Raw genomic sequence first — 17732 nt, forward strand, 5'->3', positions numbered from 1 at the left:
GACAGAGCGGGTTAACCAATGCCAAAATATTTGTCTACTATCATAATCTGTGAAATTCCAAAATACCTCTCTGCAGGCTTTACAAGTGGGGCATATTTATGAGGAAATGTCACAGCGTAGCGCTGCAGCAAATTTTGCAGCACTGCGCTGCGTCATTTAAAAAATACAGGGATCCGCCGTATTTACTAGAACACAGAGCACCCCTGTGTTTTCCCTTTAGCCGACGCTAAAAATAGCTGCCTAGCGCCAACACAGACACCCTTGCGCCATAGTACAAGGGTGCCTGTGTTGCAGGGATTATTGTTTATGTGCAAGAAGGTGTCCCCTCCTGCACATAAAATATCAATAATGGAGATTAGCTAGTTCTATGTGCTTCTGCAGCACAGAGAGAAGCAACAGGTCACTATTATCTGAAGATTGTTTTTGTTCAGGAAGGGACACCTTCCTGCACAAAAACAATCATTAATGGCGTTGTGCTCTTTTGCTGCAGAAAGCAAAAAACGAGAAGAAATAAAAGTATTTCTCCTCGCTGCGCCAATCTAACGCCTGCTTTTGCATGGTGTTAGTTTTTGGTGCCACCTCAGATTTACAGCTCCTTGCAAATCTGGGTCAGCGTCAAAAAGCAATGGGTGCTGTGGTGAAACACCCGCAGTAACACCCATTGCAGGCCCCTTTCATGCAGAAACTGCCTAGAGTATTTAGAATCCACCTTTAAATGCGTACGGATTTAACATGTTTTTCACAATAAATACATCATGTCTATTGCCTTTGTCATAACTTTTCATAATAAACATTTGAATCTCATAGCCTTGATTATTAGCTTGCCACCATAAAAGCACATAACTCCAGTCCAATCAAATTCTGTACTCGAAGATATGGGCATGTGGGTAGAGCTAAAGCCCCTCGCTCAGTAATACTTCTTAAAACTCTTATTCTGTTGATCACACAAGGTCAGGGACACCTGTGCTGTCAAGCCAGAGGAGAAGACAAAGGTCAGTGGGAATAAGGAGCTGCAGGGAAAACTTCTCGAGTTAAGTAGTGCTCGGAATCATTAATAACAGGAACCACCCAGAGTGAGCTGCAGGCAAAACCACGCAATGACTAATGCAGAGGGAAAAGCGGTACACCCATGGATCATAAAACTGCTTTTACAGTGGGCCAAGGGCAGATCGAAATATTCACTCAAGATCACGATGGGATGGGCTCCACCTACAAGAAAGCTAACTAGCATGAGTCATTGCATTGGATGAGTGTGGCTGTCAGAAACCAGTGAAGGACAGGAGGCGGGGTGGGCAGAAGACTCTTTAGAGAATGTCTGATGAGAGCAGCTAACACCCCCACTCAAAGACCATGGAATCACTCAGGCAGGCAGAGCAAAGCAGGTGCGAAAAAGGCCAGGAAAGACTCAAGGTGCTAAAATGAAAACAATTGCACTGAATATTTCCACTACTAATAACCAGGGGTGTGAGGCCTATATATTGCTCCTGTACACTTCTACAAGTGAAAATCACTGCATCATTCACAGAAGAAAGTTTATGTAAATTTATTTTTAGGGAGGTTAATTTTGCACATAATTTTCACAACATTTTTCCAAAAACACCTTTATTAAACTTTTTGCAAGTTTGGAAAAACAAGCCTTCACAATGTTTGCTGGGAAAAATCCTTCACAATTCTACACACCCTATATTAATAGATACATTAGTAGAGCGCCTTTTCATCAAAATTGGTCACAAGGCGCTAATTGGAGTATCACTAACTGACCAATAGAATAAAGGACAATGATCATCCTTCTGTGAGCCTGTCTTTGTCGCCTGAAGTGGGCAAATGGGCACCTCTTCACACTAGGAATCACTGGCCTACGGTTGTGCCTCGTTATCGGATAAAACCACTGCTTTACGGTAACTTTTGTCTTACTACTAGTGCTGCTTATTACCACCGTATCCGTCTTCCGCATCGCAATCCTTATGCATGTCGGGTGAGCCGCCAAGCACGTAACAGCCGTGAAAAGGAAGACTAGGACTTGGAGTAATGAAGATGGCCTGTAAGAAATCAGGACAATAATTGTGGTCATGCAAGTCCTGAACGAGAGCTATGGTGATGACAGATCCCATCTCCGAATGATGTGTGCGCAATGGCAGCATGCAAACAGCACGCGGATCTCGGCCAGAAAGCACTAAACTTTTCGTTCTGATCAAATGTGAGAGATTTAATTTTCTGCACTTTCAATATTCACATCTAGCCACACACAGAAGCAATATGTGAGTTAACCGTAGCCCCGGGGAAAGAGGAATGGGATTGAGAGAGAACAGACACTGGAAGTTATCGGTTTAAAAAGGCAATCCACTAGGCATTGGCCTCTGCGGATAGCAGTTAATATCTAAAGACAAGAGGAATCTGGTGGAATTTTTATGTAATTCCGTGTGGTTACGCAGAACCAAATTCCACGAACTCTGCCCACCCCTATTGGACAAATAGTTAATCTGCAAATGTAAAGGATGCTTGGAAGCCGGTATTGGTTTAATTGATGGAATCACTTGAAGCTTCCTGGTGACACAGATTCATTATTTTTTTATTGGTATTGCAAGAGAGTTACCAGCTAAGCTGTGAAGTGGGTGCTTTTAAAGGACCGTTATAAAGAAAACAGCACCATGTAGAGTCTGGGTATTACTAAAATCTATATTTTGGAGCCCTTTTTTATCTTAACGCTTTTTGCGCTTTTTGTAACTGTGAGTAATGCAAGTTTAAAATAATGACTTACCTATTCACTGTGCTTTCTGTCACAGAATGGGACCTCGTAGCACTAAATATACACAAGTCACTATTCTCCACTGCACCAACCAGGATTTCATTCTGTGGCTCTCTGGGTAAAGACACAGACCTCTACCATGCGTTAACTAATAGAGGTTTCATAATGTATGGTAGTGCATTCCCCACAGAATAACGTATTTGCATTTATTTTTCATTTAAGGTGTGCCTTATTTAATATGTAGTTAACTGAAGGTGTAAGACGGAAAAAAGTCACAAAATAGTTTGTTTTTTTAGTCACTCCTTTGACCCAAATTCTAAGCTCACTCTGCTTCCTTTGCGTGCATCACAGCTCCAATATTTTATTGTATGCACTTTAACCACTGCTGCCAGGCTTCAAAGTCCGAAAGACAATGGGTCCTGGAATAGTCAGGTGTTTATAATAGCAGCTTGGGGTAACGCCAAAGGTTGGAAGACGTGCATAAGCATAGTGTGGTTGACAAATAACTCATGACTCAGTGTTGACATTCCTCTGTCTCCTAAAATAAACCATGACTCCTCTAGTCGCGAGGTGGTGAACCGTCATCTCTTAAGCCTGTGCACTGGAGCTACACAATAGGGAAACTCCCAAGTGCTTGAGCCAGAGTTTTTGGGGATCCTGGCCTAATCCAAAGGAATAATCGTCATGCACTCCGCCTTCCAGCCTTAAAATAACTAGTCAGGAAGAGAATGCTGTTCAAAACCATGCTGTGTGTAAGTGTCAAATAACCACCACAAACAGCAGATTTTGAAGTGTAGGTACATATCTTGGGGTAGATAATTTTGCACGCTTTGTGCTTATGCAATTTTTCGACTGTCAGGGTGGTAGGTGGGACATTAAAGTCCTCGGCAATAGCAGCTGTCAAATTTGTTAAGGCAAAAAGGAAGAAATCTATAAAAGCTACGTGGTTTTATTGCACTTTTTTTTAGAAGCAAGCAAGGAGAGTCTTCATTTCTTCTGACCCTTCTCTGGAAGAATGAAACCTCTTTAGTGTGGTCAGGTTGTGTTGAGGAGTTCAAGTTCCCTGCACATTCAAACGCTGGCCTCTCTGCAGGTTGTGTTTTGCTTTGCTAATGAATAGACCTTTTTTTATCACATACCTTTCTGTCTAGATAGGCCTGCTCCCACCCCTCAGAGAGGCGGGGGTAGGCAGAGTAACCTTGACTGTAAGATAATGTGTGCCCGGTCTCCGGATTGCAACCCATCTTTCTGTATCTCCTTTGTTCACCGGCTACTAACTGGAAAATTCCAGTCTGGACGTGTCTTTAGGGGTGTTGGAAATGTATTTTTAAGCCTTACAATGCTGACTGCCGCAATCTAAGGAGGCTGGTCAGACTGGACTCCGCTCCAGTGTACCTGAATAAAATATACTTGGTTTGTATTCTCTACTGTCTGACCGACTCTTCATTTGTATGGAAGGCTGAGAGGGGGTCGCAAGTGACCCTGGTGGCCCTAATCGGGTCTCTTCCTTCAGTTGGCGCCCGAATAGGGACGCCATCGGGTGACCCATCCTCACCCACCGACGGGTGTGGACTTCAGAGCCATCGTTGGGTCAGACGGGTGGACCAGGGATCTCTGCACGAGAGAGTCCTGTACTCCCAGCTGCCCCGTCTGTTTGGCCGGGCGGTGCCTTGCCCAGTGGTCATCCCGACTGGGGTCCTGAAAGGCAAAACCTTGGATTTGACCATTTGGTCCGAAGAGTCGGCAGTGGAGAGTAAATTCATTTGACCTGTGTGCACCAGGTGAGTTTGTTTTGGTTCTTTGTGGATATGGTACCATTTTGGTTAGTCTTTGGCACGGTCTGAGGACCGATTTTGGTCTGCATTTTGGACAGTCTGAGGACCGATTTGGATACAAAGTGTTTGTGAACACTTTGCCGGGCAACATAACGAATTTGGCTTACTTTTGAAAATGCCGGTGTTCAGTCGCTTTTTGGTTTCTTGTTGTCGTTGTTGTTCTGCTGATGCTCGACTGGAAGAAAGTCAGCCAGCAGCTCCAGAAGGCACTCTGAATTTTGATCTGTATGTAAAACATGGCCTTGGCCCTTTTATCTTTAGTACATTATGGCACAAATATATAAGGGACAATGCCTAGCTGCAGTGGCCAATGACGGACACTTTTGATGAACAAAAAATTGGGTTTTTACAGGAGAAGTTGTTTGCGAGAAGAAGCAGGCAGTCTATGTTTGATTCCCTCAGAACATGGCAAAAAGAGGCTAAACAGAGGCGAATGAAAGCAGAGAAAGACGCCCGGAAGGGGAGAATGCAAACATTGACTCCGAAAGCTGTAGCGCATAATAGGGAGAAACAGGAGATAGGAATTGAACGTGGAGATAGGAGGTTTCGACTAAATATTATTAAATCTTATGTAGCCCGAGAAGAAAATTATGCCTTTGTAGAAGAATTGCTAGATGCTCGACCCCACCTCCATATGCCCTGCAGATGGTATATCCCGCTCTTACCCCACAGGCCCAGCTACCCGGTTCTTCTGTCTCTGATGTTTCTGCTGCTGTTACTGTGTATCAGACTGCCTTGGCCACGGCACCTCCTGTCCTCTTTGTCTTCGCCGTTTGTGACAACTACAACTGTTAGCATTCCTGCAACACCTATTGCTTCGGCATCCCTTTTGCCAGCTCTTACACCCATGACACAGCCAGCAGCGACGTTAATGCCCACTACCTCTGTTATCACTCCCACTGTGTTTCTCCATTCCCCGACATTACAGAGTGGTGGGACGCCAGTACGCGGCCCTGAGGATAAATTCTGGACGAAATTTAAGGAAAGATTGGGGCGAACGTTGGTACGATCTGATATAAGGGAGGCAGAGAAACAGGTAATGGCTGATCAGGCTGCGCAGTGGGCCCGAAACCCCATTTATGGTGTGGAGGATGTATGGAGTGTGATGAATGATAATGAGCCTTTTGTACAACGACTACTTTGATTGGACTTTGGGAGCAGTGTTTGAATGATGCAGCACTGCAGAATATCTATGATATTAAGGATCACGTGTACGTTGCTGACATGGCGCCTGGTCAAGTTTTTAGTAATGTAGTGACGTTGGTTGCTCATCGGGGTAGGCTGCTTGAGAAGAGCCCGAAGACATTATCTCAGTTTCCAATGAGGGAGGTCCACCCTAATATCACCCTGAAATACCAGAGCTGCGGGATCAGCATAATGTTGTTACTAGACCAGGGGTAGCGGCCCGTTTCCAAGAACAGTGGGTTTATACTCCATGGAAAATGAGTGAGGTCTTGTCCCTTAAGACTCAGTTACCTGACCCTAGGAAAAATCGTACTGCATATTACAAAGAATTGACTGAGGCAGCCTCCTCAACTGTAATGACGCTTGCGGATATTGAAATGTTCTTTGGTTTGTTGGTTCCGCTTGATATTTGACGACAAGTACACACACAGGATCATGTTGCGGAATTGGGTGGTACCTGGGTTAAACTTAAAGTATGGGACCAGGAGAGGAAGCCTGGTGAAAAGCCTAAAGCAGAAATACTTGTTTTGCCTGGTCGTATCATTGCATACATGAAATCTCTTAACCTGCCCAGTAAGGTTGATTGGGACAATCTCTCGGCTTGTCGGCAGAAGAAAGATGAGAGTGTGTGATTTTTTCACTCAGTTTTAAGGTGTTTTTCTAGATTATAGTCGGCAGGACTTGTCGATCGAAGGTGGTGTGCGTTTGTTTGTTAATAGATTTGTTTCAAATTTGCTTCCCGAAATTGTGACTCGATTACAGGCTTCCGAGAGCACCTGGTCCACATCTTCCCCTTCTGTTATTTTGAATATGGCGCAGTATTACAAGCACAGGGACGATAAGGAGAAGGCAGAAAAGAAGCACAAGGATTTGAAGACGAAGGTGTTGTTGCAGCAGGATTCTAGAGGGAATTGTAGAGGACGTGCTAGTATGGCCCGACAGCTTCCCCGTACTAGCAGGAATACCACGCCGGTGGGACGAATCAGTGTGCGTATTGTAAGGAGGAGGGACACTGGCGCAGCAAGTATCCTGTACTTCTGCAGAAGGTGGCAGTCCCAAGAGGACGAGGGTCTCGTGGACGGGGTCATGATGGTGGTGGGCAGGACAGCGCTCAGAAGGCTGTGGCACCTCAGGGTCATACTGATCAGAACTACTTTAACGACCCTCGGGGCAAACAGTATTATCATGATGACTATGATACGGATGAGGTGACCGGGATGTCCTACGGCTAGGACAGCCGGGGACAGAGTGAGGGACCAGTTTTGATACCTGTAGACCAGCGAGGTCCGTATGTTAGTGCGGATGTCCAAGGTTCGACTAAGGAATTTTTGGTGGATACAGGTGCAATGAACAGCTCTATTTCTCGTTCCTTGGTCCCTGGGGCGACTCTGTCTGGCCATAATAATGTTTTGGCAGGATCCTCTGGTGTACTGGTGGTGAGCCCCATTTCAAAGTCTTTTGCATTGACTATTGGTCCTTTCACTGTAGATTTGCCATTCTTGTTGACGTCCAATTGTGGAGAGAATTTGATGGGTTTGCACTTGTTAAAGAAATTGCATGCTACAATTTACTGCTCCCAGCTGGCGTCTATATGACGATGGGTCCTGATGCGGTGAGCGCTAAGCAGTGTCTGTCCAAAGATGTGCCCCTCCCTGCTGAATTTCAAGATGTGCCACCCACATTGTGTGCAACGGGCGACACAGATGTGGGTTTGTTGGAGATATCGCCCGTCTCGATTCGTGTCAAGGAAGGTGCAATTTTACCCTGTATTCCTCAGTATAAGATTCTGCAGGCTGGTGAGCAAGCTTTGATAAAGTTTGTGCAGGATTTGATTGAGAAAGGAGTGGTTGAGGAGATGACTGCTAATGTTTGCAATAGCCCTATTCTTCCCATTCTTAAAAGGATGCCTTCGGGTCCCTCTGAGTATCAAGAAGTTGTTTATCATTTTGTGATTGATTTGCGTGAAATTAACAAAATAGTGAATCCCCAGTTTCCGGTGGTCCCCGACTTTACGACTCTCTTGACGATGATTCCTTCTTCTGCTAAATTCTTTTCTGTCATTGACTTGAAAAATTCATTTTTCAGTATTCTCATTCATCCTGATAGCAGATATCTGTTGGGTTCACCCTCGCCGGTATAAGTTTTAGATTCGGTCATTGCTCCTCAAGGCTATACAGAGAGTCTGAGTATCTATAGCCAGGCATTGAAAGGTCGGCTGGATTCCTAGGATCGCTGCAGAGGGACTGACTTCAGCAAACATAGAGATACATTATGTACGTTTTCGAACCAAGAATGTCCCGCCCCTAATGGAAATTTACTAGCAGTTGCAGCTAAAACAAAGTAGTACAGTAAGATGAGTCTCGACTCTGAGACCGGGCACACATTATCTTATTGCCAAAGTCGTTCTGTTCATGTCTAGCGCTAGGCTAGTGGGAGAAAGCCCCTATCTATGGGAAAGAAATGTGTTAATAGGAACAGTGTATTCATTAGCAGAGCAAGGCCTAACCTTGGGGAAATTAACATTTCCACAGCCTGCTTCTCGAGCCAGAGAATACATAGCGGACGACATGATTCAAAATGGCGGCTGAACATAAAATGGTGCAGCGAATGCTAACTTAACACGGGAACAAAGCACAAACAAAATAACAAAGCATTTTCGTTTCACCACTGGGGGGGGGTGGTTGTGGCTTCATTGGGCAGGGTTCCGGTTGTTGTGTCCCAGTTTCTCCGCGTTATTTGTGTGTGCCTCCATCTTGGCCTGTTGGCCTGTCCCTGTGCCTCGGCACTGGCTCCTTCTTCCGGTCTTGGTGCCTATTGGCATTCCTGTGCCTGAACTGGTGGTTGGTGCTGGATGTTTTTGCTGTGGGGCCTGGTCCTCCTCTGGGTTTTTTTTGGTGGCAGTGGGGTCCTCTGAGCTCTCTGGTGGCCGGGTCCATCAGGTTGGTGGGGGCTTGCTCCTTGGTCGTTGCTTCCTCCCTTCCTGGTTTCCAGACTTCGTTTTTTTCCTCCTCATGCACTTGTTCCCCAGTTTTCTGTCTGGGGTTCAGTTGCGGGTGTCTGGAGTGTAGCTGTATGGTCCTGCTCCTCACTGGTCCTCTCGGTATGTGTCTTGGCCCCGGTGGCGTTTTTTTGTCCTTTTTGGGATGGTCTGCTGTGGGTCTCCCTGGTAGTGATGGGGTTGGTTCGGTTTTTGGCCATGTCGCTCTTCGTTTCGTGGTGGGGCAGGTGGATTTTTAGAATTTCCCTGGGCTCTCCTCTGGGTTTGGTTGTGCGAGCCTTTGGCGTTGTTAGGCGTTCCTTCAGTTGTCTGCTTTGTAATGCTCTCTGTCGGTTCTGCAGCCATGTCTCTAGGACGGCTTGAGGGGCACTGCCAGTTGGCGGCCTTGTGGCCCTGAGGGAGCCCTTTCAGGCTTTTTGTGCCCTGTGGGGTGCTCAGTCTGTTATGGTCCTCCCTGTGCCTGTCACCTTCATGGTGGTTTTCTTGGCCGGCTCCCTTCAGCTCGACAGTTTTGGGGGTTGGTGACTCTGAGAGCCGGGGTGCCCTGCCTGTCTTTTTTCTGTGGTTAGTTGCCTCCTTTGGGTCTGTGGTGGCTTCTCCTTTTCGTTTCTCTCTAGGGATGGTGTTTCCAGCTGTGGAAGTGGGTCCTGTTTCTTCCAGGCCTTGATTGTGTCACTGTTGGTCTGTCTGTGGCTTTGCTGGTGTGTTTGGCCATTTTGGGTCTTTTTCTGTCTGTGGCCTACTCGCTGTCCTTCTGTTGATGGCTGCCTCTGGTGCTTCCTTGGTAGGTGCTCCTACTCCGGTGTTGGTTAAGGGGCATTCCCGGTGTGGGTTGGCTGCCCTTTGGGTTGTGTGGTGTTGGGTGTTCTTCGTTGTGCTTGTGTGGCTGCGCTGTAGGCTTGCTGGTCAGCTTTTTGTTCACCTTAGTTGTCTCCTACTTGTTCTGGGTGGTGCGGCTCTTTTTTGGTTGGGAGAGCTGCGGGCTTTGTGCTCCTGCCTGTTTTTTCCTGTGGTTCTCCCATTTGTTTCACTTGAGATGCTGCTTTCAGTGTGGTGTCCTGGGGGTTCCTTGGTGGTTCGGAAGGCCAGGTTTCTGGCTTTGGTATGCTCCATATGTCATGAATGGGATGAGAACTGGAGGGACCTGGGAGTAATGCCCTATTACTTACTGGTAATCTTCATCACTCCTGGTCCCCTTGTCCAAGCAAAGAAGTACTGCCAAAACAACATGCAACATTGCTCTGTCCCTATGCTATCACTTTACCCTTAAAGAGATAGATGCACATCTGACAGCAGAGTGCTAACAAAACGAGCAGATATGGCATTCCAACTCTTACCTGTGCCAAGGTGCTTCATTTTATCATCAAGGTACAGGTCAAATACTCGCACCTCAGCGATTTCACCTTCGGAACGCTCCACCAGCATCTTCACTAAGTGCCAGCCCAGAAACCCACAGCCACCGGTCACCAGATATACCTGATTGCGTCTGGCCGCCATCTGCAGGGGAGGAAGAGGAGGAACTGTTAGATTCAGCAGGGAGCACACATTTCATTGTCACATACGGCCATTACCCATTTTGCCTAGCTTTTCTTGGCACCACAGATGCCCTTCATCTGTCCCAAGCGTTTCCTATATTAATTTATAGCTTTTGTCTTCACCATTTCTGCTGAAAACTGATATCTTGAAATTGCATTTATATCTTAACAGAGAAAAGCGTGAGGCATTTGGACGCAGAAGTAATGGGCCTTTGGTTTTGAGGCTAGTTATATATTTTATCAAGCTTCCTATTGTTGTTGTTAGGTGTGAAGTTAGCCCTCTGACTCTACTAAAATTATATATATAATACGCTTACTTTACGACCAGAGCTGCCGACTTTGGAACTGGGGAACCAGGTTCTAATTCTGTGCAAATCACCTAATCTTCCAATGCCCGCAAAAACAATGAATGTGACTGTGGAATGTAAGAGGTGCTTATGTAAAGCGCTCCAATACCTTCTGGTCCAGTTTGCCCTATACAAAACTGTAAAAAGAAATAAAATCAATTGGTCTGTTCTTTTATTCACATTTATTTCCCACAACATATAGCATGGGGCAGTGAGTCAGCCCTCTAGTGCTATAGGTTAACTTTTCTGTAACAACATTTTGATCTTTCACATTCATTAACAAAATATTTTCCTTGCCAGGGACTATTATGGTAATGTGTCCTATTTGAGACCAAAACATGTTTTTGCTTTTAGCCAATATTTTCTTTTCTATTGGTGAGGCCCTGGCAGCTCCTCTACAATAAGGATTGTACAAGATCCAAGCAAAACAAGCATTGATAAAGCCAAAAAGTAGGCATTCAACCCCAGACCTATTGTCTTTAATAATACCTGTTTAGGGTGACCTGTGTTGTTAATGGACTTGAGAGTAAGTGTGGGGTTAGCTGATTGGAAAATAAGCGGACTGCCTGATTTTAGTGAGTTCTAAGACCCAGCTGTTGAACAGCTGGAGTCGAGAGGCTCGCCTTTGAGCTGAAAAACTTTTATTTAACACATTTCTTCTTGTTGCAGTTTTTATATAGTGCAAACGCGAAGGTATTGGAGCACTTTACATGAGCACCAGTTACATTACACAAGGACTTATTCATTTTTGGTAGGTGCGGGAAGATTAAGTGATTTGCCCAGAATCATAGGATGTTGAGCCAACGCCGAGACTCAAACCTGGTTTCCCAGCTCCAACATCAGCAGCTCTGGCCATTACGTCACAACCTTTCCCCAAAGCCTAGTTTAAGCCTAGTTCCAAGTGATAATGAGAGATATTGGCCCAATGGAGATTAAAGAAGTGTACAAAAAGTGAGCCAATGGCTGAGATTAATTCAAGCATTCCATCCATCAATTTTTTGTGTACTTTAGAGTGTCGCGCTAAGTGGAATGAACATGCTCAGACGTGGCTCACGTGCACACTGTGTCACTGGAACTAAGCTATATACAGCTGATGTGCCCATAACAAAGGTGGAACTGGTCTTAAATTGCTTGTGTTCCGGTTCAGGGAGCACCAGGCCTGGCAGTTAAGGCTGGGCTGTTTCCAATTTAGCAGGGTCAAGTCTGATTTGTATATGGCTGGGTCCAAACTGAGGTGGCATGTTGTGCAAAATAATGATGGACTGGGATGCGGCCCAGAGTAATTACCAGTAGCTGAGATTAATTCAAGCATTTCATACATCACTTTTTTTGAAAACCCATGAAGATCACGACAGAGTATTCCTCAAAGGCCCATTACCTCATGTTATTATCCTGTAATCCTCAGCATTTGTGCCCTGGGAGTGATCGATATCCCTCTTATCATTAAATTCTAGGAAAAGTGAGAGACATTCAGTTGAAACAGCCAAAGCAGGTAATCTCGGCGAATTAAGCGCCTGCTGCTGAAACCTTTGTGCAGATCACAGGTCTGAATCCTCACAGGTCACTGACATCTCCCATCCTTGAGAACTAGATAACGTCCAAAGCACTAATGTGGCATAGCAGTATGACCGGTTATGAATACTGCTCTGAAACTGCAACACCGCTATATAAAAATATCATGCATACACACCTGACGGGGCACACCTTAGTTAATGGGCAACTGTGCTTTGGTTGTTAGAACAAGCCAGAAGTGACGTACCTTCGACACTGGGAATCTCTTGGTGGATTGGTGCAACAGGGTGGCAACCCCTACATTTTATTGGAGACGGTACACAGCCCTCTGAGCCCACGTTGAAAAGTGCCTGGGGCGTTTTGAGCTGATTCAGGAGTGGAAGCTGGGAACCTTATCGTAGAAAGAGTTGAAGTTCACTTGTGGCACAGCACAAGGCTGCATGTGTAACTGGGCTAGGATTAAACTTCCGCCAGCACTAAAAAAATAATCCCCCTCTGTACATCTGAGAACAGTCCTGCTGCACTCGTCTGTAGTAAGACCTCTGCAGAGGGCGCTTTTACTCGGGTTATAAAACACCAGCAAGTCTCAAGTCCTTTATCACCAATCCATTATCTCTTTGAAAAAACTAAAAAGTCAGCACATTTTGTTTACTCAGCAGTTTATAAATTGTAACTGCCAGGTGCAAAGGAAGTTGTCTCTAGGAGTCATTCTCAACTCTGGTGCCCCTTGGTATATTGAAAACATGCACGTGATTTACCGAAAGCAAAAATGAAATTTAAAACATTTCTTTGACATTTTCATGTGCGACTGCGTGTATAGTATTTTGTGATTTAGAAGTCAGAAATCCCTAGGAGCACTAACAGGGGCAGGCACATTAAGTGTATCGGATCATATCAAACATAATGACTACAAGCATGTCCCATATCACATTTTTAACGTATATAATGTATAATGACTATTCCTTTCAAGAGCAATACGCAGACATGCAAAATTACAGTCTTATAAAGTGCCGAATAATCTTTGTTATTGATGGTATAGTTAGCACAAATGGGCCTCCAATACTGAGTGAATATAATGTTTGCGAAAGAGTGGCCTTAGAAAGTGACGACGTGTATTGTGCAACACAGGACTTGCAAATATTACATTGTAAAAAAACCTTGAACAGGTAACTAACATAATTCTAAGAGTCTCTCCTCCTTTGCCATATTGGCCCACACACCAGTAATAACAGTAGTGGGAGCAGATCCATTGTCATCAAAAGGATCAGTCTTTGGATCCCATGAGAGAGATTCCAGTTTAAATATGGTTGAGGTTCGATCCTAAGATTGCTCTCCAGTACCACCAGAGTTTGCACCTTTAATTGACACAGGGCAATATCTCTGCCCTGACTTATTTATTTATATTTTATAAGAAGCATTTTTTACATGGCTCTTTAAAAGAGATTTAGGGTAACAAGAGCCTACATTCAAGTCTAACCTAAAGGTTTCTTTGGCCAACTCAAAAGACCTAAAGAAGGCACTCTTTTCTTTTCGAAGGGCAAATATTTCCCACTTCAGGGCCATACAAAGTGTGCCTGCTTCTCTACCTGACAACAGATTTCTACACCTCAAAACAGGAGCCAGAACCAAAATGTAAGTCAAATTCCAGCTGAAGAGCATGGGTGGGCTATCAGTGTATTCAAACCACAAATCTGGTGAAAAATCCGACTTTCTATTGTCTCAAAAGAGTGCCAGTAACCCGCATCCAACACTTCACAGGCGTAACTTAGGGCAGAAAGAATTTTAACCATATAAAACAGACAAAACATGACCAAATGGAGTTGGTACTCGAACAACAATTAACATGATCGTCATCCCACCCATACTGGATAAGATTTTACCCAAGTACAGATACAAGTCAACTTCCTCTAATTTATCTTCCACAGGTAGCAATTAAACGTCCCTCTTGTTCTTGTACCTCTCTTATAGAATATCAAGATTTTGCTTTTAGATATTTTTATTTTTAGAAAGTGGACTTCTGCAAACTTGAAAGCAATAAGGTGATGTTGTAGGCCAATGGGGGTTAAGTCCATTATACAAAAACAACAGTTGATGGACAGAATGCAGAACAATGTCATACATTCACCCCAGTACAGAAATCTGGGCCTAAATCCACAATTTTGTTGCTCACCATGCCATTCCAGTCTGAACCCAGCCATATGCAAATCAGTCTTGACCCTGTGCCTCATGGGAACAGTCCAGCCTGAACTGCCAAGCCAGGTCCTCCCTGGACTGGAACCAAGCATCCTAGGACCGGTTTCGGGGTTTCAAGCCTCTTCAGCCAGGATAGCTTGATTCCAGTGGCATAGAGAGCACGGGACTCACGTTTGAGCATACCTGTCCCACTCGGGGTGACAAATGCAAAAACAACAGTTGATGGACAGAATGCAGAACAATGTCGTACATTCACCCCAGTACAGAGATTTGGGCCTAAATCCATAATTTCTTTACTCAGCATGCCATTCCAGTTTGAACCGAGCCATATGCAAATCAGTCTTGACCCTGTGCCTCATGGGAACAGTCCAGCCTGAACTGCCAAGCCAGGTCCTCCCTGGACTGGAACCAAGCATCCTAGGACCGGTTTCGGGGTTTCAAGCCTCTTCAGCCAGGATAGCTTGATTCCAGTGGCATAGAGAGCACGGGACTCACGTTTGAGCATACCTGTCCCACTCGGGGTGACAAATGCAAAAACAACAGTTGATGGACAGAATGCAGAACAATGTCATACATTCACCCCAGTACAGAGATTTGGGCCTAAATCCATAATTTCTTTACTCAGCATACCATTCCAGTTTGAACCCAGCCATATGCAAATCAGTCTTGACCCTGTGCCTCATGGGAACAGTCCAGCCCGAACTGCCAAGCTAGGTCCTCCCTGATTTGTTCTGCATTCCGTCCATCAATTGTGTGTCTTTTGCTTTCTCACCCTAAGTGCGCCGGGTATGCCTAGACGTAGGTTCCGTGCTCACTGTGCCACTGGAATCAAACTATCCTGGCTGAAGAGGGGTGAAACCCCGAAACCGGTCCTAGGATGCTTGTTTCCGGTCCAGGGAGGACCTGGCTTGGCAGTTCGGGCTGGACTGATCCCATAAGGCACAGGGTCAAGACTGATTTGCATATGGCCAGGTCTAAACTGGGGTGGCATGGTGAGCAAAAGAATGATGGATTCAACCCAGATCTCTTGACTGGGGGTGAATGTTTTGATTTGCTCTGCATTCCGTCCGTCAATTTTGTGTCTTTTGTTAATTCCATTATAGCCACACCATCAGGATACAACAAACAGCCAATGGAAATATAGCCAATTTTTGGCGGATCCCCCTGGACCTGATCTAAAATTCCTGGCAGGAGATATAGATATATATATATATATCAAGAACAACAGGAAAGTCAACAAGCAGCTCTGCTTCAGACCATTATGAGTTGTAATCTTTCGAGAAAGACTTTGAGTTTCTCCCAAGAAAATCTACCAGCAAGTATCAGAATGAAGCTCAATGATGAGCCTTAAAAGATGGTGCCGGACACCCAGACTGATGAACTTTCTCCACAACGTTCATCGATCTACTCTATTGAATGCTGTGGAGAAATCAATGAAGGTGGTATATACCGGCATACCCCAAGATACAGGGTATTTCACGATAATTACTTGAAGAAAAGCGACACCATCTGTTCGAGGGGAATAATATTCTTTTTTTGCACCCATTGTTGAAGATGAGAAAGTAAACTTCTAGCAAAGAGTTTACCTGTCAAACCCAATAATGCAATCTGTCCAAAACTAGCTGGAGAAAATGTGGGGGCCTTTTTATATAGCGGGTTGATGATACTACCCCTCCAGGAGCAAGGGATTAATTCCACTCGATAACAGTATTCAAAAAGTGGACAATCCGTTATTGAATGCAGAGCCCAAAATCCTCGCCAAGGTGTTGGCCAATCGGCTGGTCGGCGTAGTGTGTGACTTGATTCACCAGGATCAGTCCGGCTTCATCCCTCATCGCAATACAGCGCTTAACCTGCGGCGTTTGCATGGGGTGCTCGCACGTGTCCCGTTCATACGAGAGCCGGCCATTTTGGCGTCCTTGGACGCCACTATGGCGTTCGACACGCTTGAATGGCCTTATATTTGGGCGACGCTCGCGAAGTTTGGGTTTGGCCCAGGATTCATCAGTTGGGTAAAATTGCTGTACTCTGGCCCGCTGGCACAGGTCGTGGTGAACGGTAGAGTGTCGGCTTCGTTCGAGCTGGGCAGGGGTACGCGGCAGGGCTGCCCGTTATCGCCGCTCCTTTTCGCGCTCGCTTTGGAGCCCCTGGCGGAGTGGCTGCGGTGGGAACCTTCTATTCGTGGTCTCCGCTGGACCCCCGAGTATGAGGACCGCGTATCTCTATACGCTGACGATATTCTCCTGTACCTGGCTTCCCCACGTAAATCACTGATAGTGCTGGTTGATGTATTGCATTCGCTTGGTCTTAACTCCGGCCTTGTCATCAACTGGGCTAAATCGTGCGTCTATCCTTCCGCGGGGCTGTCCTATCCAGATCGCCCCGCGGGGATTCCGGTACCTGGGTGTCTTCATTACCCTGGACGCGGAGGCCCGATATAGTCAGAACTTGCTTCCCCCCCTCCAGCGCCTGAAGGAGGATGTTGCGCGTTGGAGGCGCTTGCCGCTCTCGCCGCTCGGCCGGGCGGCATTGTTTAAGATGATGTCGCTGCCGCGTTTCCTGTACGCTCTGCAGAACACAATGGACGTCGTCCCGGCGCGCTACTTTCGCGAGGTGGAGAGTTTGCAGCGCCGACTGTTCTGGGAGGGTAGACCGCGTATCGCCCTGGCGAAGCTGACGCTCCCGTGGTATGACGGGGGGATCGCCCTCCCGGATATCAAACGGTATTATTGGGCCTCCCAGCTGGCTGCGATTAATCACGGCCTGTACGGGCCTGCTCTAAACCCGGCCTTTGAAATGGATAAGATTTTACTGCCGGGTGGTGATTATAACCGAGCGCTGTACTCCGGCTCGCTTGACGCACGTCTGACAGGCCCCACGCGTGTCATGATACGAGTGTGGCACGCGGCTAATGCGGCGATGGGGTGGAAAGGTCGTTTGACCCGGGCGTCGCCACTATACGCATCTGAGCAGTTGGGCTCCCTGTGGACCTCGAAGGGCTTTGAAAAGTGGGACATGATAGGCATCAGCAGGGTGGGTGATCTCTGGACTAGGGGGGGATTCAAAACGTTCGAGATGCTACGGACAGAATTCCAGTTACAGGACAGGGAGTACTTTCGGTATATGCAGATCCATCATGCGCTATGCTCCGTATTCCCGGACGTTGCCTCCATCCCGGAGTATTCCCCTCTGGAGGATAGAGTGCTAGATGGACATGTACCGGACAGCACGATTTCATTGATCTATAAAAAACTTATCAATGACCGCTCGGGACTGCTGACTAACCTTCGTGAGGCATGGGTGGCCGATGGATTGGAGCTGGATGACGAGGACTGGGTATCGGCGGTGGCCTCCCCGAAAGAGGTGGCCATACCGGCCCGC

The 17732-nt window shown here is 46.2% G+C and overlaps 1 protein-coding gene across 5 annotated transcripts in view; it reads right to left on the bottom strand.

Moving 5' to 3' along the window:
• Window positions 1-17732, bottom strand: part of HSD3B7 (hydroxy-delta-5-steroid dehydrogenase, 3 beta- and steroid delta-isomerase 7) — a 366630-nt gene that overhangs the window by 152585 nt on the left and 196313 nt on the right. For all 5 annotated transcript variants that reach the window (XM_085618735.1, XM_085618733.1, XM_085618734.1 and 2 more), the window contains exon 2: window positions 10102-10261. In XM_085618735.1, the coding sequence (XP_085474861.1) occupies window positions 10102-10261 (160 nt within the window). The remainder of the gene's footprint in view (window positions 1-10101; window positions 10262-17732) is intronic.

This window comes from Triturus cristatus, chromosome 7 (assembly GCF_964204655.1).
Source record: "Triturus cristatus chromosome 7, aTriCri1.1, whole genome shotgun sequence".
Classification (NCBI taxonomy): domain Eukaryota; kingdom Metazoa; phylum Chordata; class Amphibia; order Caudata; family Salamandridae; genus Triturus; species Triturus cristatus.